Raw genomic sequence first — 21,201 nt, 5'->3', positions numbered from 1 at the left:
CCTCCTCCTCCGCGCTCGGCCGGACCCCAGGGCTGCCTTGTCCCCTCCCGAAACCCCCGGGGAACGGAGGCAGCCCTGCCGGCCCCAGGCTGGATCTTCCTCCCCAAACCCCCGACCCCAGCCCGGAGCCGGGGTCCCTCCCGCGGGGTCTCAGCTCCGCCGCACCTGGAATTAAAGAGAAATCTCAGTGTGGGAAGGGGGGAGCGGCCGCCGCCCCCCGGGACCCCCGGCCCCGCTCCCCGGCGGGGAAGGGCCGAGGGGGCGGCGGGCCCGGGGGACAAAGCCCGGGTGTTCGGGGGGGCCGCATACCTCCGGGGGAACTTTTCATCCCGCTCCGCTGCGGGAAGGAGCCCCCGGCCTCCTCCCCATCCCCACCAACCCCTCCCCCCTCCCAAATAAATCCCCCCCTCTTCTTTTTCCCACTTGTTGCTCTTGCGGACAAAAGCCTCTCTTCTCCTTGCCCAAAACAAACGTAAACCGCCCGAAACCAGGTGAGGCTCTCGCCTTGAGCAACTCGGGACCCCCCAACTCCTCCCCGAGCATCCCTTGAAAAGAAACGAATGCAAATTAAAATGAAAACGAAAAGAAAAACCGGCGGGCCAGCGCTTTTTCGGCCTCGCCCCCCCGGCCCCCCAGCCAGGTGCGTACTCACTTCGCGGCCCAGGTACAAGGCACCCTCAACAATAGAGGCGCGTTGTTTTTTTCCCTCTGTGCCAAGCACAAGGCTGGAGCCAATTTAGATATGCTATAAATTAAGAGGTTGCCACGGTGACCGCCCTGCCATTGGCCGCGGCGCGGCTGACGCGGCGCCCGGCGTCACCAAATCTGAATAAGGATGCGCGAATTACTAAGGCGGGGGACAAAGCTGGCGATGGGGACAGCATGAGAGTGGCGGCGCGGCGGCGGCGGAGCACAGCGAGGCACCGGGGCCGCCGGCTGCAGGGGGGGGTTCATGCACCCCTCCCGCCGCGCCCGCTGCCGCAGAGCCCGCCAGCAGCGCGGCCGCCGCTCCGCCGGCTCCCGGGCCGCTCCGCCAGCACCGGAGAGCCAGCCGGGGGGGTGTTTAGTATTATTGTGGTTATTATTTCTCGGGGGTGGTTTGGATTATTCTTGGGGGGGGCATCGTTTTTTCCCTGCCGTCGTCGAGGCTCCGGAGAGAAGAGGGGGAAGAACTTGACAGCCGCCCCGCTGCCGTGTCCTGAATTTTTTGTTATTCCTTCTTCTGTATTTTGTTAATTTTTAGTTGATTTCGTTCGATTTTGTTTTCTTTCGGGGGTTTTATTTTTATTTTATTTTTTATTCCCATTTATTTTGTTCCCTTTTAATTTATTGGATTTATTTTCATTTAATTTCATTTGATTTTTATTTTTTCCTGCCTTTTTTTTTTCCTATTGTATTTTATTTTTGCATTATTTCCCCCTGCTTTTTGTTTGTTTGTTTGTTTGGGGTTTTTTTTTTTGTTTGGTTTTTGGTTTCTTTCCTATTTTTGCCGCCGCCGTGTGCCGGCGCGGGGCTGGCTTCTCCGTTTGAGCGTCTCCATCCCCCGGCGGAGGTTATGATGGTGCATTGTGCGGGCTGCGAGAGGCCGATTTTGGACCGGTTCCTACTGAACGTCTTGGACAGGGCATGGCACATCAAATGCGTCCAGTGCTGCGAGTGCAAGTGCAACCTGACCGAGAAATGCTTCTCCAGGGAAGGGAAACTCTACTGCAAAAATGACTTTTTCAGGTGAGTCCTCACTCCCACCTCAACGGGGAGCGGAAGGTGCGGAGCTCCTCAGCACTCCCCTGCCTCCCTGGGGTGTCCCCGGGGTTTTGGGGAGCTCAGGGGGGTCCCCTCCGGTCTCTCCCGCCCCTGCCCCGCGGCTCCGTCGGGAGCAGCCCCCGGCCCGGGGAAGCCCCGAGGGGACGCGGCGGGGTGGGCGGTGGGGGCGGCGAGGCTGTGCCCCATGTCCCCATGTCCCCATGTCCCCATCATCTATCTCCCCATGTCCCCATCTCCCCATGTCCCCATCTCCCCATGTCCCCATCATCTCCCTATGTCCCTATGTCCCCATGTCCCCATGTCCCCGTCTCCCCATCTCCCCATCTCCCCATGTCCTCATCTCCCCATCTCCCCATCTCTCCATGTCCCCACGTCCCCACGTCCCCATGTCCCCACGTCCCCATGTCCCCATGTCCCCATCTCCCCATCTCCCCATCTCCCCATCTCCCCATGTCCCCATGTCCCCATCTCCCCATGTCCCCATCTCCCCATCTCCCCATCTCCCCATGTCCCCATGTCCCCACGTCCCCACGTCCCCACGTCCCCACGTCCCCATCTCCCCATGTCCCCATGTCCCCACATCCCCCCAGCCCCGGGCCGCTGCCCCCGCCCGCCCGGTCGTGCCAGGCCTCGGTGGCACCGGGGCAGCCGCGGTGTGCCCGCCCGGCCCGGCCTGGCTCCCCGCGCTCCCCTCCGCCACCGCAGGCCCCGGTGGGGACCGTGCCCAAACCCGCCCCCCGGGGACCCCGCACCTTAAACGCCCCTAATGACCGCGATAAGGTGCGGGAGGAAATGAGGGGCGGCGTGGCCCAGGGGGCCGTGACTTATGGCTCCTAATGCCCGCACTCCATCAACGTCACGGCCGGCAGCGACACGGGCACGAGTGGTGCCGCGGCCCGAGGGGAAAATGGGGGGACCCTGCGTGGGCGCCCCCCGGGGACCTCGGGGACAGCCCCTGCTCCCTGTTTTGCGGGCAGATTTTTTGTTTCTGTGGGGGTTTTTTTGTTTGTTTGGGGGGTTAGTTTTATTTTTTGCTCGTTTAGTTGTTTTTTTTTTTCTTGTGTAATTTTCTTTTTTGTTTGTTCGGTTGGTTGGGGGGGCTTTGTTGGAATTTTTTTGTTGTTGTTTTATTTTGCTATGGGTTTTATGTTTTGTTCCTGTTGTTGCTTTTTTTTTTTTTTTTTTTTTTTTTGTGGGCATTTGGGGGTTGTTTTGTGGCAGGGTTTGGTTGTTGGTTTTGTCCCTTTTTTTTCTTTCCCTTCCCTTGGGAGATGGTTCCCAGCCAATTCATATCCACTGAAAAAAATTTTTTTTAATCTCCTGGGGAACAAAAACCCCCAAAACACACCTAAACCTCCACTCTGGGAAAGAAGAGAGATTTACTAAGCACTCTTCCCGACCTGAAAAAATTCCTCGGGAGAGCGGGACGGGCTGGGGACCGGATGCGGGGCTTGGGACTACGGGACGCTTTGGGGAGCGCAGCTCCCGCCCGTTGTTCCGATCCCCGCACCCGCCGCTCCTTTTTTCCGTCTCTGGCCGCGATCAGCCCCGTTTTCCCCACGGGATTTTCAGGCCGGAGCCCCGCGTTCCCCTCCCGGGAGGCACCGGCTGAAACGAAATCCTGCCCCGCGGAGCGCGGAGGGGACCCCCGGCCGCTCTCCCCTCCCGCGCGTCCCTTCTGGAGCCAAATCCGGGCGAGGATTCTCGTGCGTGTCCCCCGCGGGTGGGGACACCCCAAACTCGCGCTGTGCCCGCAGCCCAGCGCCAGGGCTGCGCGGGGATGAAGGGATGAAGGCTCTCCTCATCCTCGCCCCAAAGGTGCGGTTCGCCTGCTCCCCCAATCTTCCATCGGGACGGGCTGGAGGACCAGGTGGGGTTGGAGGAGCGGGGTCGGGAGCAGCGCACACCCAGCCCCGCCGCAGCCCGTCTCTGCCCTCTCCAGCTCTTGCTTCTCTCCCCCTTCCCAGGAGGTTTGGTACCAAATGCGCCGGCTGCTCCCAAGGGATCTCTCCCAGCGACCTCGTCCGGAAAGCCCGGAATAAAGTCTTTCACCTGAACTGTTTCACCTGCATGGTCTGCAACAAGCAGCTGTCCACGGGCGAGGAACTCTATATCATCGACGAAAACAAATTTGTTTGCAAAGAGGATTATTTGAACTCTCCCAGTTTGAAGGAAGGCAGCCTCAACTCAGGTACGAGCGGCTCAGCCCGCCCACCGCTCCGTTCCCGCCGTCGGTTCCTCCCGCCGGGCAGGAGGTGTGGATTTGTGGGGTGAGGGGCTGCACCCCGCGGCCAGCCCGAGCCCCCGGTAATCCCTGCCACCGGCACCGGCCCGAGGGGCAGCGCCGAGAGCGCCGGCACAAGCCCCGAGCCGCCGGTACCTGCCGGCGGAGGCAGCTCCGGCCGGGCAGGAGGTTTGGATCTGTGGGGTGAGGGGCTGCACCCCGCAGCCGGTTGATCCGCCGGGGGAGGGAGTGATGTGGGGTGAAAGGCTTGGAACCGGGTGGCAGCCTCCGTGACACCCCCACGTGGGACGCGGACACGCGTGGGATGAGCTCCCCGCTCCAGCCTCGGCTCCCGCGGGTCGGGGGGAGCCCCCATCCGCCCAGGGAGCCCCTCACTCCCCAGAGCCCCCCCTGCGAGTGTGCCCGGTCCCCCCGCGCCGTGGGCCTGATCCTTCGCCTCCTTTCACCCAGAGGCAAAGCTCCCATTTGACTTCCTTGGAAGCTGTCTCTGCGTCAGGAGAGCAGGGCCAGGCCCCCTCCTGCTGTCCCAGCCATGCCGGGCGCCCCTGCTCACCCCCTTCCGTGGGCTCTCTCTCCGTCCAGCACCCGGGGCCGGATCCTGCCACGCCAGTCAGTGGGGCCGCTGCTGTGAGCGAGGCGAGTAGAGCTTGGCCTGGGGGGGTGCCGCCTGCAGGGTCCCCGGGGGGAGCACGGTGCCTGGGGGCGGGGGGTGAGCCAGGCTCCAGGCAGCGACCGGGGGGACTCCCAAAACCTCCGCAGGGAGCGGTCTGCGTTTTTCCCAGCGGCGCATCCCGCTTCCCGGCACGGGGAGGAGAGGGGGAGCGTGGGGGGCAGCGGTGGGCCCGGGGGTCACCCCCTGCCCTGCTCCCCCCGCCGGCACGACACGGTGCACAGGGCTGGAGCGGGCGGCGCCCGCCCGGAGCTCCGCGTGGTGTTGGGGGGCGATGCTTTAGGGGAACCAGGGGGGCAGAGGCCTCTGCACCCCTTGCGGCTCTCCAGCACCCGCCAGCCCCTCTCCTGGAAGGCAGGCGGGCCGGGGAGGACAGAGGAGAGGGGGGGGTCAATCTCTCCCCTAAGTCATCCACCCCCCCCTTTCCTCTCTGGGTCTCCTTTACAGTGTCCTCATGTACAGACAGGAGTTTGTCCCCGGATCTCCAGGACCCCATGCAGGACGACACCAAGGAAACGGACAACTCGACCTCCTCGGACAAGGAGACCACCAACAACGAGAACGAGGAGCAGAACTCGGGCACCAAGCGGAGGGGGCCCCGCACCACCATTAAAGCCAAGCAGCTGGAGACCCTCAAAGCTGCCTTCGCCGCCACCCCCAAACCCACTCGCCACATCCGGGAGCAGCTGGCCCAGGAGACCGGCCTCAACATGAGAGTCATCCAGGTAGGACAGCCCAGCCCACCGCGGGGGAGGACAGCGGCTCCCGCTGGGAGCCCGGACACTTCAGGGCAGTGGGAGTGGGAACGTTCAAACCCCATTTATCCCCTGCCAGCGTCACCTCAGGCCCAGCCCTGCAGCCACCCCACTCTCCCGTGGCTGAGCGGGGATGCCCCAGCCATGGGAAGGGATGAAAACCATTCCCAAAAGACGAGGTTTTGCGCGGGGCCGAGCAGGACCCCCGGCGTGCCGGGAGATGGATGCTCCAGCCTTGCGCTTGCGAGCAGCATCCATCGCGCTCCGCAGGCAGCCGGCACCTCCTCACCGCACTGCCCCGTGAAGAAAATCCCTGCGGAAATGTAGGGATTAATGGGCTTTAATAGAGGCATTAATAGGGGAGGACTCTCCGGCTTTGCCGGTAGCGGAGCTGCGATTCGCGGCTCCTGGCAGAGGGGAGCACGAGTCCCGCGGGAGAGCGCTGTGCTCGTACCCCTGAGCTGCCCCATCCCTGGGGGAGTGAGACAATCATCCAGACGCCCCACCAGGCTGCTGAGGCGTGCGGTTCGGAAGAAGCAATGCCCGTGGAGAGGCGGCCACATCCCCCCTTTTCCTTTTATTCCCATCCTCACCGCCGGCTGTTCTGAATCCTTGCCGGCTGCCGCAGGTGCTCATCCCCCTGCTCCCCGTTTTCTGCCGTGATCCAGAGTCCTATCCCCTTTTTTTCTTCCACGTTTCCTTCCTTCTTTCCCCTATTCATATTCATATCAAATCCATGTCCATATCCAAATTTCCCCCTCCTGCGTTTTCCAGCTGCAGGGACAGAGAGGCTGAGGATGTGCAGCTGGGGGAAGGAGGGACAGGGTTTTAAATAGCCTGGTTATTTGTGGGGTGCGGTGTCCCCATTTACTTTTTGAGGCAGCTGCAGCAGGAAGGGGGGGCTCGATGTTGGTAAAAAAAAAAAAAAAAAAAAAAAAACGGATATTGGAAAAGCCGTGTGTGGGTGCAAGATTTCCCCGCGCAGACTTTGGGGACGGGATGCCGCTGAGCCAGAGGGGTCCGTGCTCGCCCATCCGCGGTGGGCACTGACAGCAGCCCGGCCACAGGTGTGGTTCCAGAACCGGCGGTCGAAGGAGCGGCGGATGAAGCAGCTGAGCGCGCTGGGCGCCCGCCGGCACGCGTTCTTCCGCAGCCCGCGCAGGATGCGGCCCCTCGGCGGCCGCCTCGACGAGTCCGAGATGCTCGGCTCCACGCCCTACACGTACTACGGAGGTGAGGGACGGCCCGCGGGGTCCCTGCCCTGTCCCCACTCCTGCCCTTTGTTCCTCCCACCCCGCTCCCCGCGGGTTTCCCCTTTCCCCCGCCCGTGCGCACACGCGTGCCCGCAGCCGCGCACACGCACGGCCGGCCCCACGCACCCCCCGGCATTGCGGGGCCCCTCTCCCGCGAACAAAGCCCCAGCTGCGGGGCTTTTGTCCCCCTTTCAGGCCGCATTTGTTCCAATTACCGCCCGGGCCCGCAGCATATGGAAGGTCAGTGCGGGCCGGCCGCCCCGGCGGGACGGGATGGGCGCAGCGGGGCGGCCCCGCGCCTCCCCTCTCCCCCAGCTCCCCGCAGAGCCCCCCCAAAAGCTGCATTTTCAAAGCCTTCCATCTGACCGGGAGCTTCCCCGGCACCCCTTGTTGCCCTGCAGTTAGTTTCTAGATCACTTCCAAGCTGCTTAAACAAACATATGAATTCCACATTATATATATATTTTTAATACATTTTGTCCTATTATATATAATTTCTCCAATGTGCATATACATTTTTCCATTATATAAATTTTTCCCGTTTTATATTTATTTTTGCCCATCCTTTTTTATATCTATATTTCCCCCATTCCTTTTTTATATACGTACACATAAATATGTGCATGTTAATTTTTTCCCCCTCTATTAATTAAGCACTAAACTGAGCCCATTTCCCGGCCCCTCACCTCTCCCAGCCCGGATCCCCTGCCCTCCCTCGCTCCAGGCTGGGCAAAGAGAGGATGATGGGCAGTGCAGCTCTTAGGACGGGCTCGCTCCTCTCAGGTGGGATTTAAATCCCAGCCGTCCTTTGGGAGCTAGCAGAACGTTTTGGAGGGGACGGCACAGGGCGGATTTAGAGGGGACAACGAGGGCTTGGGGCGCAGCGGGATTTCGGGTGGTTTTTACCTCCAGGAGACCATATCCATCTTTTTTCCCCTCCCTCCCCGCAGATTACCAAGGTGACTACTACGGGCCGGGAGGCAACTATGACTTTTTCCCCCACGGGCCGCCCTCCCAAGCCCAGTCCCCGGCCGACTCCAGCTACCTTCAGAACTCAGGACCCGGCTCCACACCCCTGGGACCCTTGGAGCCCCCCCTAAGCGGACACCACTCCTCAGAAAACCAAAGGTACACGGATATGATCTCGCACCCCGACACCCCCAGCCCCGAGCCGGGGATGACGGGCTCGCTGCACCCCATCCCGGGGGAGGTGTTCAGCGGGGGGCCCAGCCCGCCCTTCTCCATGTCCAGCAATAGCGGCTACAGCGGGGCTCTGTCGCACCCCAACCCGGAGCTCAGCGAGGCGGCGGTGTGGTAGGCCCGGCCCGGGCACGCGTGTGCGTGTGCGCAGGGGGAAACCCCCCCTGGTCCCCCCAGCCCACGCGTGTCCCCCTCCTCGCCCCGCAGCAGGGGCCGGTAAAGCCCTCCCGCAGATGCCAAAACGCATCCCGGCATCCGCCCGTCCTCCCCATCCCCGCACCCCCCGGGAGCTTGGGGCCACCCCGCTACCTCCCACATCCCGGCACCGTCCCCCCGACTCTTTTGGGGGGCAAGGAAAGGTGCCCAGCCCTGCAGAGCCCGCCGGCGGCGGGACCAGCGCCTCTCGGACCAAAGCTGAACTCGCCTGGACACGGCTCCCACCGCCCCGGCGGCACCGGGGGAGGGGCTGCGGCAGGGCTCCCCTGCTAATTAGCGTCCTTTTTAATTACCCCCACCACAGGAAGGGGGGGAATGGGGAATAGCAGGAATAACCCCCCCCCCCCCCGCGGCCCCTCCCTGCCCTCATTTTTATTGTTCCCGTTTCACCCCCGAGGAGAAGGTGGGCTCGGTTTGTGGCGGTGGGGAGGAGGGGGCTGTGCGGGGCTGCCCCAGTGACTGGCTGAGGTTGGGCTCCCACGTGGTGGAACAGGCAGGAGCAGGAATAAAAAACCACAACAAAACCAACAGCAACGAAATAAAACCCCCAAACAAACAATAAACCCCAGAACTAAACCGACCCAACCACAGCCGCAGAAATTTCACCCGAGCCTCGACGCCGAGTCCCGCCCCGACGATTCCCAGAGGCTCCGCCAATTTAAGGATGTATTATAGTTTTTGCTTCTAGTTTCTTTATTTTGTATAAAGGAGAAACAAATAAAGTATGTTTTTGTGTTTACTGATTATTTATTGTACTTTAGTCATCGGAGGCTCCGAGTTTTTCTATTTTGAAGGCAGGGAGGGGATGGCACCGGGGTGGCGGGGGGGGGGGGGTGAGAGCATAGAGAGAGGGGGGGGAACAAAAGGAAGGAGAATGGAAAAGGAAAGAAAAAAGTTGTTTTCTGAAAGCGTCGTGGGTTTCCTGTCCCCGCTGCCTCTTGCGGAGGCTGTTAGTGTGAATGGCTCTTGTTGTTCAATGTGAATAAAAAACCTTTTAGTTACCTACTGTTCGGTCACCTGGTCCCTTTCATTTTATTTTATTTTAGTTTGTTTTAACACAAGCCCGTGAGAGATGCTGCCCGGGCTCTGGGGGAGCAGTGCCCCGGGTGAGCCATGGTGCACCTGGACAAGGTGATGCTGCTGCACCTCCACCCCGTACCCCAGCGCTCCCCAGTTCCCCCCAGTCCCCCCAGTTCCATTCCCAGCTCAGCCCCTTCCCCGCAGCACAATGCACAGTTTCTTTCTCCCGGGGGGCACCCAAGACCCTCCCAGAGCAGCCCAGGGGCACCTGCAGCCCTGCTGGCAGAGCAGCCTCGGGGTTCAGTTGGGGGGACACCCCAAGTGGGGGTTCAGCAGCGCCATCAGCAGCTTTTTCCCCATTTTCCCTGGGCATTCTGGCGCCAGGAAGGGGGAGGGGGGTCTCCACCCCAGCACCCCTAACCCTTCTCTCCTGCTTTCTATCCTTTGAGATATAAAAATAAAAAGTCCCAGGCAGGCTGCAGCTCTGAACTAATATTTAAAATGCAAAATCATGGCAGAGTTTTTCGCCCCCCCCTCCCCCCCCCCAACTCTCCCCCCCCGGCTCCTTGTCTTGCAGTAAAACGATATAAACAGAATAAATTACCTTCCCTTGCTGGCTTATGAGAGTCCCTCTCTCCTGACCTGAATTTTAAGTCCTGGCTCGGTTGTAGCACGGAGCACCGATGATTTATGGAAAGCCAGCCACATCTCTGCATATTTTCTCTGTTCAGCCAAGTGGTGGAATTTATCCTTCCTTTACCATTACTGGCATTAATAGCAGGGTGGCCAAGGAGCCACGCTGAGCCCCGAGCGAGCCTCAGCCAGGAGCTGGGGCCAGCAGGGACACTGGGGTTCCCTCAACCCCAGGAAAAACACCTCCCCTTTTCCCAAATGGGGAAACTGAGGCAGGAGCACAGCTGGCTGCTCCCCTGGGCTCCAGCACTTCCAGGTTGTCGGTGTTAGCAGCTAATGGGGAATTTTCATAAGGACAGGGCGATGTGGTGGTAAATAACCCACTCACAGCATCATTTTGAGGAGTATAAAATGGTCAATCACTGGGTGAACACTGGTTGCTATTATTATTATTATTAATATCATTATTATTCATATTATTATTATTATTTCAAAATTCAAGGCACAGAGCTGAGGGTTGTTTTTAGGCTGCTGGGACTCCCCATCTGTGAGACCTGGATAGAAGAGGCTGCAGGAGGGATTGGGGATGATGCTCCAAGCTGCCACCTCCCAGGCTGGAGGCTCGCAGGAGGATGGGACTCGGCAGGAGCAGCCATCCAAGCAGGGAAGATCCCAGGGAATAATTCCCTGGCACAGAGGAGCTGTGCAGAAGCCAAACCCGGGGTCCCCATCACCTCAGAGGTCCCGGGAAGGTAGCAGCACTCAGGATTCCTGCCTGTCTCCTGCTGCCCCACAAGGGTGTCCTGTCCGCCCTGCACCTCACATCCCTGCCAGGGACATCCAAAGCCCCCAGCTGGCACCCAAAGGCCAAGTGTCCCCTCCTGAAGAGGGGAAAAGCTCCCTGCTGGGTCACCCCAACCCCACAGTCACGCCCATGCCACCACCAGCAATGACCCTTCTGTGCTGAGGAGTCCCCATCGAGAGCTCCTGACTGCCCTGACACCACCCCCGAGCAGAACCACGGGAATAAATTCCTTTTTAAAAGCTGTTGGGCAAACACCAATGCTATTCGGTTTGGTTTTTGGTTTATTTTTTTTTTCTTCTTCTTCTGACCTTCTTGCCTTTTTTTTTTTTTTTTTAAGAGGGAAGGTCTGCAGAAGGTGGAAAGTAATCAGGTTTTGGACCTGGGATAAAAAATAGCTGGAGTAGGTTGGGCTGACTCCTTATAATTAATAGTGTACCTCGTAATAGGATTCTCCAGCCTTTGGTGCTCCCTGGAAACACCTTTTTACATAAGGTATTGCTCACGATGGAGTGGCAGAGTTTTGATTTATGGGGGTTTGGCCTCCACGAAGCACCTGGGAAGGTGGCCTGAGCGGTGGGAGGGCCAGGGCCACGGGGCTGGGGGCAGGGAGGGGTTTCTGGGGGGCTGCCAGGGGAGAGGCCTTTGTGGGGGGATGTGGCGAGCTGCCCCTGGGGCTGGCACCCTTCTGCTCCAAAAAGGAAGGAGGATGAGAGGGGTTTGGGGACAGCAAAAGGTTTCTCTCCCCGCTCAGCATCACAGGGCACGGGCTCAGCAGGGGAACCAGGTGGGGCTGGGGGGCACCAGCGGCAGCAAAACCCGCATCACCCGTCAGGGGAGGAAGGAGAGAGGAGAAATGTTGGGAGGACACGAAAAATACCCCAGGAGGCGCCACAGCAAAGGGCTAAAAGCAAACACAGCGCTACAGAGCGGAAATGTGGGAGAGCAGGAAAGCCTGGGGGAAAGGGAGAATGGGGAAAAAAGTGGGATGGGGGGTGAAAAAGGGACCTTAGGGGGTTTAGGATGGGGTATATCCCCTCCACAAGTTAGAGCGCCTCGGAGCCCGCAGCTGTTAAACCCGGCCGGGGATTCCCGTGGATAAATCACCGTAACAAGAGCGTTTCTCTCGTCTGGCCACAGCCAACGTGGCAGGAACGGGAGAGGATTGTAATAATTAATAATCATTACAATAATAATGCATAAAGACAGTAGCAAAGTAATTAGTCAGAGAGGGAGCGCTTGCTAATTGAGGTGGGGAGCTGCAGCCCGAGCAGCCTGGGGAGGAGCAGGGGAGGAAGGTGAGGGGGGGAGGAAGGTTGCAGAGGAGAATACCTGGCATGTCCCAGGGGAAAAGCGGGATGTGCCCCAGTCCCGCCCTCGGCACGGGCACCACCCTGCCTGCAGTGCGACCCCCGTGCCTCAGTTTCCCCATCCCTGCAAGAGGCTGCGTGAGGAGCCCGGCCCCACGTCCCCAGGCTTTATTTCGGTTCTTTGGGAAGGCAAGCAAGCGGAGCGTGCCAGGCGGGCCGTGCCACACGCCGTGCCCGGCGCGGGGGTCACGGCAGCCCCAGGCGGCTCTTCAGGGCCCGCAGCTGGGCCGTGTGGATGTTGCTGCCGCCGCACAGCACCAGCAGCACGGAGCGCAGCGGGCTCCGCAGCCGCCCCTCGCTCTGCAGCCGCCGCAGCCGCCCCGAGTAGAGCACGGCCAGGGGAGCCCCGCACGCCGGCTCCACCAGCATCCGCTCCTCATCTGCGGGGACACAGCAGGGCCACATTGGGGCAGCCACGGCGGGACAGCTCGCCCGGCCCCCAGAGTCCATCCCCATCACCCCGCTCACCCAGGAACCGCTCCACAGCCCGCACGGCCTCCGCGTCCTCCACCACCTGCGAGAGCACCGGGCACTCCCGGGCGCACTGCAGCGCCCGCGCCGCCACCGTCTTGGCTCCCAGGCAGGTGGCCACGCTGGCGAGGCCGGGACAAGGCGGTCAGGGCGGGGACACCTCGGCCAGCCCCGCCGGCTCGCCGCACGGCCGCTGCTCACCTGGTGATGTCGGGCAGGGTGACGAGCCGGCCGGCTTTGAGCGCCTCGTGGAAGCTGTGAGCTCCCAGGGTCTCGGCGGCGATGATGGGGACATCCTGCCAGCCCACCTGCTGCAGGCCGGCCACCACACCGGCCAGCAGCCCCCCGCCACCCACCGCCACCACGATGGCGTCTGGCTTGGCCTCCAGAGAGTCCTTCAGCTCCCGGACCAGGCTGGCGTGACCCTCCCTGCAGGGGTGGGGGCAGGAGGATGCAGCCCGGGGGCTCCCCACGATCCCGGGGACGGGGACCGGGGCAGCACTCACCACACCAAGGGGTGATCGAAGGGGGGGATGCTGACCCAGCCCTCTGTCTTAGCCAGCTCCTGGGCTCTGCTGTTGGCATCGTCCCACACCTGAGTGGGGCAAGGGGGCGCTCAGCAGGGCTCCACAGGGCCCTCACAACCCCGGGATGGGTCCCTTGTCCCTGCGGGGCTGGGGAACACCAGAACGAGTGAGGGATGCCGGGGTGACCCTGCTGTGATGCTGGGGTGCAGGGCACGCAGGAGGGGAACGTTTTGGGATGGGGTTTGCCAAGCACCAACGAGCAGTTGTGGTCAGGCCCAGCCCTCTCTGGACCCCCCAGACCCCACTTTTGGGGGTACCTTGCCGTAGACCTCGACTGTCGCCCCCAGTTCCTCCAGTTTGCGCACGGGGGTGGGGCCGCTGCTGCTGGGGACCACCACGGTGATGGGCAGCCCCAGCTTCCGAGCCGCGTAGGCGGCTGCCAGACCCGCGTTCCCTCCTGGGCAAACGGAGGGATCAGCCAAGGCTCCACCCCTGCACATCCCCGGGCTCCTCAGGAGCATCCCCCCAGCTCGGGATGCAGTTACCTGAGGAGCACACGAAGTGGCGGCAGCCCTTCTTGGCAGCCTGAAAGGCAGGAGAGAAAGAGGGGAGGGGACGGCTGTGTCCCCCCACGGTGCCCCCCAGGAGGGCAGGAGCAGCCCCCTGCACGCACCATGCCCACACTCACATCCTGGCACAGGTGCCCGATGCCCCGGATCTTGAAGGATCCCGAGGGCTGGACATTCTCCAGCTTCATGAAGACCTTGGTGCCCACGGCCTTGGAGAGGGACAGGCTCTCCAGGACGGGTGAAACGATGTGGAAGGGCTTCTGGCCCTCGACTGCCTGGGCTGCCATGGCCTGACAACGGATGCTCTGCCAGGGAGAGGCGCTGGAGTCACCAGCTGCTCCCCACGGGTCCCCCCCCGCAGCCCCGATGCCCACTCCGGGCTCGGTGCGGAACACCGGCAGGGACAGGGCTGTCCCCAGTGTCCCCTCCCATCTCCAGGATGCAGCAGCTCTCCCTGGAAGATCCCAGGGAGATCCCAGGCTGTGCCACCCCCTCCTCCATGCTCGTGGTCCCCAGAGCCCCGGTGTCCCCAGGTGGCCGTGCACAGCCTGTCCTGTAAGCCGGGCTGGCCATTACCTGGTGGCCCGTGGGACCTCGTGGCGTGTCCTCGGCCAGCGCCGAGCCTGCGCGACACCAAGGGAGCGGTGAAGGGAGCGGTGACGTCCGAGGGGCCGTGCCGGTGTCCCCAGGTGGCCGTGCTCAGCCGGGCAAGGGGCAGAGGTCGGACACTGGCCCGGCTCTTTGTTTGCTGTTTGTTTTCCAGGCTGCGCTGCTGCCCGGGGCGGCCGGGCACGGCCGGGCCACCCGCGGGGACAAACACGTGTGGCCCTGCCAGCCAGACCCCAGCAGCTCTCAGTGCCCGGGAGATGGCATGTGGGCTCCCAGGAGATGGGGGAAGAGGAAAGGCAGCTCACAAATTATTTTAGGGGCCCTCAAGGGTTTGCACTGGACAAAAACACGGACCAGCAGATTTTAGGATTTTGTCCCTGAACCCCTGGTGTAGCCAGGGCAGCCTGCACACCCCAAAACCCCAGCCAAGATGCCTTTCATTTCCTCCAAACAAGCCATTACACCACTCTGCTCACCCCCGTCCATGGCAGCCCTTCAATCCTCTCCAAGGTTCCCATCCCAGGGGGCTCAGCCCCTCCAGCTGGGTGAGACCCCCGGGATGAGCCCCCCGCTCCAGCTGGCCATACCAGGCACCCCACAGACAAAGATCCCTTAGAGAGGGGCTGTCCCAAGCGACCCAGCCAGAGGCTGGCCCAGACCCAAGGTCCAGCAACCCCCAGGCAAAGCAGGCAGAGCCCCCTCCCTTCCTCTGGGACCCTTCCCTGGCACCCAGCCCCGGTGACACCCCAGGGTAAAAGCCCTACCTGTGCTCTGAGGGGCTGGTTCTGCCCACAGCAGGCAGGGAGGAGGAGGAAGGTGGGATCTGGAGGAAGGGCCAGCCCTGGAACGCAGCCCCGCAGCCGCAGGAGGTTCCTCTGTTGCTCTGGCCAAGCTGAAGCAGCCTGGAAGCAGAGGGCACAAGGAGTCCCAAGGAGGGGACACTGCACTGGAACCAACACACCCCAAACGGGGTGCACTGGGAACCCCACACTGTGCCTGGTTCTGCCCCAGTGCCAGGCACACAGCAGTGAAACCAGAATATGGGATTTTGGTGCCCTGACCCAAACTGTGCTGCAAAACCCCCCAGAGCACCACTGCTGGCAGGCAGCGAGCAGGGGCAGAGCTCTGGGGCTGCCCTGCTCCTCACGGGGCTGATCTTTGGTGCCCACAAACCATCCCTGCTTCCCACAGCCTCCCTGGGCTCCCAGGAGAGCAGCAGGGCACAGCACCGCCCCTCTGCAGAGCCACGCTGCTTTGGGACACGGGGCCTGGAAAGGAGGGCAATGAGGAGGATTTCTTGGACGGGGGCATCGGGGGGGACCCAGCTCCAGTCCCTCTGGGGGCCTTTGGGGTGAACCCCCACCTCACAGTAGGCAGAGACTGCAGCCACTTCCATGAGGGTGGGACAGCAGCAGGAGCTGGAAAGGGGGGCAAAAAGCCTCCCCCAGCTCACAGGGATGAGGCTGGAGACCTCCTTGGGAGGACACCACGTTTCCTGGGGTGCTCCAGGGTCACTTTTCACCCCACCTCCCTGTGTCTCTTCTGCTGCCCTTTGGCTCCATCCCTGCCATGAGGAAGGCGTGCCAAGCTGTCACCTGGTCACTTCCCTTGGCCAGCGTCCCTGGCTGACACTGTGGCAACAGCTGGGATGGTATTTAACAACTTTTTGTTTGTTTTTCCACTTTTAAGGAAGCAAACAAAGGGAATTGAAAACACTGTGGCATTTCCAGCGTGCCCTGTTCCTCCTTGCTGCTCCCTCACCCAGTGTGGGCGATCTGTCTGGGGAAACTGAGGCACAGGGAGCCCAAAACCAGCCCCTCCTTCCACAGCAGCCCACACACCGTGGGGACATGAGGGGACACAGGCTCTGCCATCCCAAACACCTGCCATCTGTCCCAGCACAGTGGGGTATGGCACCCCAGCTTCCCCAGGGCACCCATCAGTTTTTGGGGTGCCAGCACCCCAACTGCCCAGAAACGCTCCCTCCCAGCCCCCCGTGGCCCCCAGAGGCCCCCAGCCCCGGTGGGAACCTGATGCCTTCAAAGCGCTGCCGAGGCACAGCTCATTAATCCCCCGGTAATGACCTCGTTATTCCTAACGAGCCAGAGGGATCAAGGGAGCTGCCTAAGAGGATTTTGCACCGCGGGTTTTTGGGCACACAGGTGCCAGAGGAAAGGAAGATAAAAGGCATGAGGATGGTCTCCCACTCCTGGGGGGTGAGCAGTGGGGTCCCCCATCCCACAGCAGAGAAGCCTTCACAGCCTGCACCCCACAAGCCCGGCCCCAGTGGGCACACAGGCTCCCACCAGCAGAGAAGCAGATCACCCTGTTAATGGGGAGGGGACAAGACCCTGCTGAGCCCAACCCTAACAGAAGCCACCAGAGAACCTCAGCAGGGAGCAGAGCACAGCCACCAGCACTGAGCACTTTATTTACCACAGCCAAACCAGCTCACTGCCCTCCTGCCTGCGCTCAGGGCGAGCCCCAGCCTCCCAGCATGGCCCTTTTTTGGGAAGAGCCCCCCCAAACCAGGCTTCAGCACCCAGGGAAGAGCCTGGAGAGCCCCATGGCAGGGAGGGGACACGCTGGGCTTGTGCAGCACAGCCAGGTCCCTGAGAGGCAGAGAGAACAGGGGGAACCCTGTTACACAGAGCTGAGACCCCCCACAGGACAGACGCCCGCAGACGGACAGACGGACGGGACCAGCGCCTGCTCAGTCCCAGTGGACCTTGACTGGGGGGAAGGTCCAGAGGTCGGGGTGGCCCATGTGGAGCAGGGAGCTGCAGGGGGACGCGCTCCAGCGGAAGGGTGGCACGTCATCCCAGGCGGGGCCGCTGACCGCCACCAGCCCAAAGGTGGGCACCATGCCCGAGGAGGTGACCTGCAGGTGGGGACACGAAGCAGGGCAGCGAGTCAGCCCCGGGAAGGGGCTGCACGGCCCCAGAAGGAGCCCCTGCAGGCCTGCCCGGCTGGCACACCTTCATGTCGATGCCGCCGTGGCAGCGCTGGCGCAGGGCAGGGAAGGGGTAGGTGCCGTTGGAAGGGTTGAGGTCGGAGCGGGCGGAGATGGCGTTCTCGGCGTTCTGGGGCGGGTCACAGCCCTGGCATCGTGACAGAGGGTCCTGCAGGTAGTTGTTGGACCTGCAGAAAGAAGGGAGGGCACAGAGCCACGGTGAAGATGTGCAAAAAGCCCACGGATCATGGGAAATTCCTTGGGGGAGCAGGCGGGTTTGGGGGTGCCCAGCACACACCGCATCAGGCGGATCATGGAGTCCAGGTCGTGCACCAGCGTCTGGTTCCGGCGGAAGATCTGGGCACGAGGGTTCTTGTCATAGCTGAACCAGTCACCGTATTTCCTCACCAGCTCCAGGTTCCCACTGGCGTTGAAGATCTCCTCAAAGTACCTGGGGTGGGGGAACCCAGCAAGCTGGCACCAAGGGGGTGCAAGGTGAGCACCCTGCCCCTCTTTCCAGGGCAGGCCACAGGGCAGGGTGGCACTCACGGCACGTTGTAGCTGGCCCAGTAGCCCTGCTGGTACAGCAGCTTTGTCTGGTCAGCCACCACCACCAGGCCCCTGTGCTGGGAGGAAGAGCACTGGTCAGAGCAGAGGGGGGAAAAAGCCACTGGGGATAGTGGGGGACATGCTGGGCTGGGGGGACACATCCTGGGGGTCCCCACTGAGGGGTTACCACCCCAGACAGGTGCTGGGCACCCATCACCTCAGTACCAGCACCCCCAGAGCCTTTAGCCACACACGGGCCCCACTGCCCTGTGACAACCCATTGGGCTGGGCAGGCACCACCCTCAGGGTTTCCCAAACCCACAGGGATGAGAGAGGAGACAGCAGGGGCTCAGGGAGGAATTGGAGCCACTCACGGGATCTGCTCCAGCACTGTCAGCACGCCCGGTGCCGGGCTTGCTCTGCCCGGGGTGAAGGCATTGTAGTCCACCACCATCCACTGGTTGTTGTACCTGGCATGGAGAGCAAGGGATGCATCCCTCTGGCAGCCTGGGCACCCTCCATCCAATCCCACTGATGGCTTAAATTTTAGCTTTTATATCTTTCAGATTCTGTGCTGCTTTAGTGTGTAGTTCTGAGCTTCATATTAAGATATGGTGAGCTCTCTGTACAGAGTAGCTAGACAAAACAATTCCTTCTCTACCTTGGGGCCAAGGACAAATGATCCAAATCTCAGGCCCAAGAGCACAAGCAATGTGGACTGAAGAGAGAAAAACAAGAAGGATGGGACTGCATAAGCTAAAGCTGTAATTGGACAATTAACTCCAATGTGCAAATGGAGCAGAACTGATAAAAGTGAGAGACCTCCTGACCAGTCATCCATTTTTGTGACCATTTTGGGTCCACCTTGGGTGCAGCCCAAGGCAGATCCATCGAGGCTTTTAATAAATCCCCGCTTTATTCTTTAACTCTGTCCAGCCTCTGTTCTAGGGCAGCCTTCCCAAGGCACCACCATCCCTCCAGGACCAATTCCCAGGCCCATCCCACCCCGCTCACGTGCCGCTGTTGAAGCGTCGGAAAACTGCGGCCCACTCGGGCCCGCTGCGGGCCAGCCGGTTGGCCACGATGTTCCTCAGCCACTCCAGGACGCTGCCCCGGGGCTCCAGGTACTTCCACAGGGCCGGGTTGTTGTTCCCAATGGTGGTTTCCAGCGTGACCTGCAGGGCAGGGAGCGGTGGGGAGGGCAGCAGGGCCGGGGAGAGGTGCCTGAGGAGCAGACCCACTCACCAACCCGCTGCCGAGGATGTAGAAATCATCCATGGAGAAGATGGTGCCGGGGTAGGAGGAGAACACCTGGACGCTCCCAGGGATCTGAGACTTGCCTGGAGGGGGGATGCAGAGTGTCAGAAGGGGGGTGTGAGGTGCAGCCCCCCCAGCCCAGCCCACGCACCGCCGGCCGAGGTGCGGAAGGGCAGCGTGTACTTCTTGATGATGCGCAGCATGGCCTGGTAGGAGCTCCAGGTGTCGTGGGCCACCAGCAGGTCCCGCTGGCCCGGCAGCAGCTTCACCAGGGCCGAGCAGGAGCCCGAGCCCAGGACACGCTGAGGGGAGGAGCGGTTCAGGGCAGACTCCAGGTCCTCCAGGTCACCGCCCAGCTGCAGCAGCCTGGGGGGGAAGCAAGGCATAAGATGTCAGGTGAGGGATGCCCCAGGTCTGGAGCTGAGCTGGCTCAGAGCTCTCTGTCTGTCTGTCCATCTCCACCACACCCCAGTGCAGGCACTTGTGCTGGCAGCACCCTGGTAGCATGAGCAGGGAGGAAAGGGGGAGCACAGCAGTGGGGAAACTGAGGCAGGGACTGTGGGGGGAACCCACCACCCAGCCCATGGGGTGAGGAAGAGGACAACCTGCCTTGGCTCCGACCTGCCCCAGCAGCAGAAGACAAATGCCCAGAAAAGGTGGACAAAGTAGACTGAGAGTAGAACTGGCTGCTCCTGGACATGCAGGAATTGTCCCCACAGCACTCCAAACCCTGGGACAACTCTCCCCCACCTCTGAGAAGGAGCTTACAGGAAGCCGAAGGGTGCCAGGGTGATCCTGCCCCTGGGGAAGTCCAGGCGCCCATTGTAGCTGTCCTCTAGCCCCTTCAGCTGCAGCAGGGCCAGGCGCACCTGGGGACAAGGGACAGAGCTGTCACCCGGCTCCTGCGAGGAGGCAGGCTGAGAGGTTTTGGGGAACAGGCTCCCTCATTCCCCCAGGGCACAGAGCAGATCAGTTGGGTCCCAGTGCTGCTGCAGAGGCACAGGGGGGGAAGCGTCACTGTCAGCAAGGTCATGACTCAGCACCCACAGCCAAGGGTGACAAAGCCACCTCCTGTGCACCCCAACTGCAGCATGCGAGTGCAGCATGCAAGGCTCTGGCAGGGAGAAAGTCACGAGTCTCCTCTACTCACCCAGGAAGGAGGATGACCACATACCTGTCATCCTACCTGGAGCTGGGCCAGGACAGCTCGCTGCCCTGCACTACCCTCTGGGGTTACAGGCCCAGGAGCATCCAGGGGGTTCCCCTGCTGGGGGCTCCCCACCCTCACCTGGTGCCAGTACTCGGTGTCGTGCCCTTTCGCCATCTGCTCCTCCATCCAGGCCAGGTTGGCCTCCAGGTAGCCGCGCAGCTTCTGGCAGTACTCGCTCTCGTACTTGAAGGGGCCGCAGTAGCCCACCATGGTGTTCATCCAGTGCATGTACATCAGCTGTGGGGCAGGACAGGGCCGCGCTGTCAGCGCGGGGCCGGCCGGGCAGCGGCCGAGGCTCGCTCCCCTGCAGGCCCCCCTCACCTGCTCGCTGACCGCGGCCTCGGCCAGCCCGGCCGCGTAGGCCTGCAGGCTGTCATTGTACGAGGCGTTGGTGGCCACCTCCAGGAAGGCCCAGCTGTGGGGACACGGGCACGGGTGGGACGAGGCTCCCCACCGACCGCGGCTCCCCCGCGGCCGCCCCAGCCCCGTCCCGTCCCGCACGGGCCGTACCCGACGTGCGGGATGCGGTCATCCAGGCTGGCCCAGGCCACGGCGCCGGGGTGGCGGCCGGGGAGGACGCGCAGCCGCTCGGAGCCGGGCTCCAGCAGCACGGAGACATTGCGGGGCACCGGGGACGAGGCTGAGCCGGCCGGGACGGGGGAGAGCAGAAGGGAGAGCAGCGGGGACAGCAGCGGGGACAGCAGCGGGGACAGCAGCGGGGACAGCAGCAGCGCCCGCGCGGCCGCCATGGCGGGACACTGAGGGGCGGGGATGGACGGGGCGGGGCTTCGCGGTGGCCACGCCCCCAGCGCGCCATTTGATCGGCAGGGCGGGTCAGGATTGGGCGGGGCGTCTATTGGCCACGCCCCCACAACGACACCTCCCCCAATTAACGCCCACACGAGGCGGTGAACGGGGCGGGGCTTGAGGCGTGGCCACGCCCCCAGCGCGCCATTTGATCGGCGGGGCGGGTCAGGATTGGGCGGGGCGTCTCTTGGCCACGCCCCCACAGTGACATCCCGCATTATCGCCAACACGGGGCGGGGAAAGGGGCGGGGGTTGCGGCGTGGCCACGCCCCCATCGCGCCGGGGCCGTGGGACCCCCGAGCCCTCCACAGCACCCCCTGT

The 21,201-nt window shown here is 62.2% G+C and overlaps 3 protein-coding genes across 5 annotated transcripts; 1 reads left to right on the top strand and 2 right to left on the bottom strand.

Moving 5' to 3' along the window:
• The first annotated feature begins 431 nt into the window (after positions 1 to 431).
• On the top strand, positions 432 to 9,109 carry LHX5 (LIM homeobox 5). Of its 3 annotated transcripts, none has more exons than XM_077787303.2 (6): positions 432 to 1,728; positions 3,732 to 3,955; positions 4,460 to 4,645; positions 5,127 to 5,404; positions 6,502 to 6,667; positions 7,638 to 9,109. In XM_077787303.2, the coding sequence occupies exons 1-6, from the start codon at positions 1,556 to 1,558 to the stop codon at positions 8,003 to 8,005; spliced, it is 1,395 nt and encodes a 464-aa protein (XP_077643429.1). In that variant the 5' UTR covers positions 432 to 1,555; the 3' UTR covers positions 8,006 to 9,109. The 3 variants fall into 3 exon arrangements, with proteins under 3 accessions (XP_077643429.1, XP_085449206.1, XP_077643430.1); XM_085593080.1 differs by having other exon boundaries at positions 434 to 1,728; positions 4,592 to 4,645; XM_077787304.2 differs by lacking the exon at positions 4,460 to 4,645 and having other exon boundaries at positions 436 to 1,728.
• A 2,701-nt stretch (positions 9,110 to 11,810) lies between these two features.
• On the bottom strand, positions 11,811 to 15,415 carry SDSL (serine dehydratase like). The gene is made up of 10 exons (XM_021549857.3): positions 15,334 to 15,415; positions 14,869 to 15,240; positions 14,072 to 14,118; positions 13,615 to 13,800; positions 13,472 to 13,511; positions 13,244 to 13,383; positions 12,906 to 12,994; positions 12,601 to 12,828; positions 12,397 to 12,521; positions 11,811 to 12,308 (listed from the first exon to the last, which is right to left on the bottom strand). The coding sequence occupies exons 1-10, from the start codon at positions 15,413 to 15,415 to the stop codon at positions 12,115 to 12,117; spliced, it is 1,503 nt and encodes a 500-aa protein (XP_021405532.3). The 3' UTR covers positions 11,811 to 12,114.
• A 1,082-nt stretch (positions 15,416 to 16,497) lies between these two features.
• On the bottom strand, positions 16,498 to 20,830 carry PLBD2 (phospholipase B domain containing 2). The gene is made up of 12 exons (XM_021549809.3): positions 20,584 to 20,830; positions 20,395 to 20,488; positions 20,152 to 20,310; positions 19,632 to 19,732; positions 19,015 to 19,229; positions 18,852 to 18,946; positions 18,621 to 18,781; positions 17,981 to 18,076; positions 17,607 to 17,678; positions 17,356 to 17,508; positions 17,083 to 17,245; positions 16,498 to 16,985 (listed from the first exon to the last, which is right to left on the bottom strand). Exons 1-12 carry the CDS (start codon positions 20,820 to 20,822, stop codon positions 16,818 to 16,820), a joined length of 1,716 nt encoding a protein of 571 aa, XP_021405484.3. The 5' UTR covers positions 20,823 to 20,830; the 3' UTR covers positions 16,498 to 16,817.
• Positions 20,831 to 21,201: the final 371 nt, after the last annotated feature.

This window comes from Lonchura striata, chromosome 15 (assembly GCF_050655825.1).
Source record: "Lonchura striata isolate lonStrDom1 chromosome 15, ASM5065582v1, whole genome shotgun sequence".
NCBI classification, from domain to species: domain Eukaryota; kingdom Metazoa; phylum Chordata; class Aves; order Passeriformes; family Estrildidae; genus Lonchura; species Lonchura striata.
Note: the sequence above shows the minus strand (reverse complement) of the source record. Positions and strands in the feature narration are given on the sequence as shown.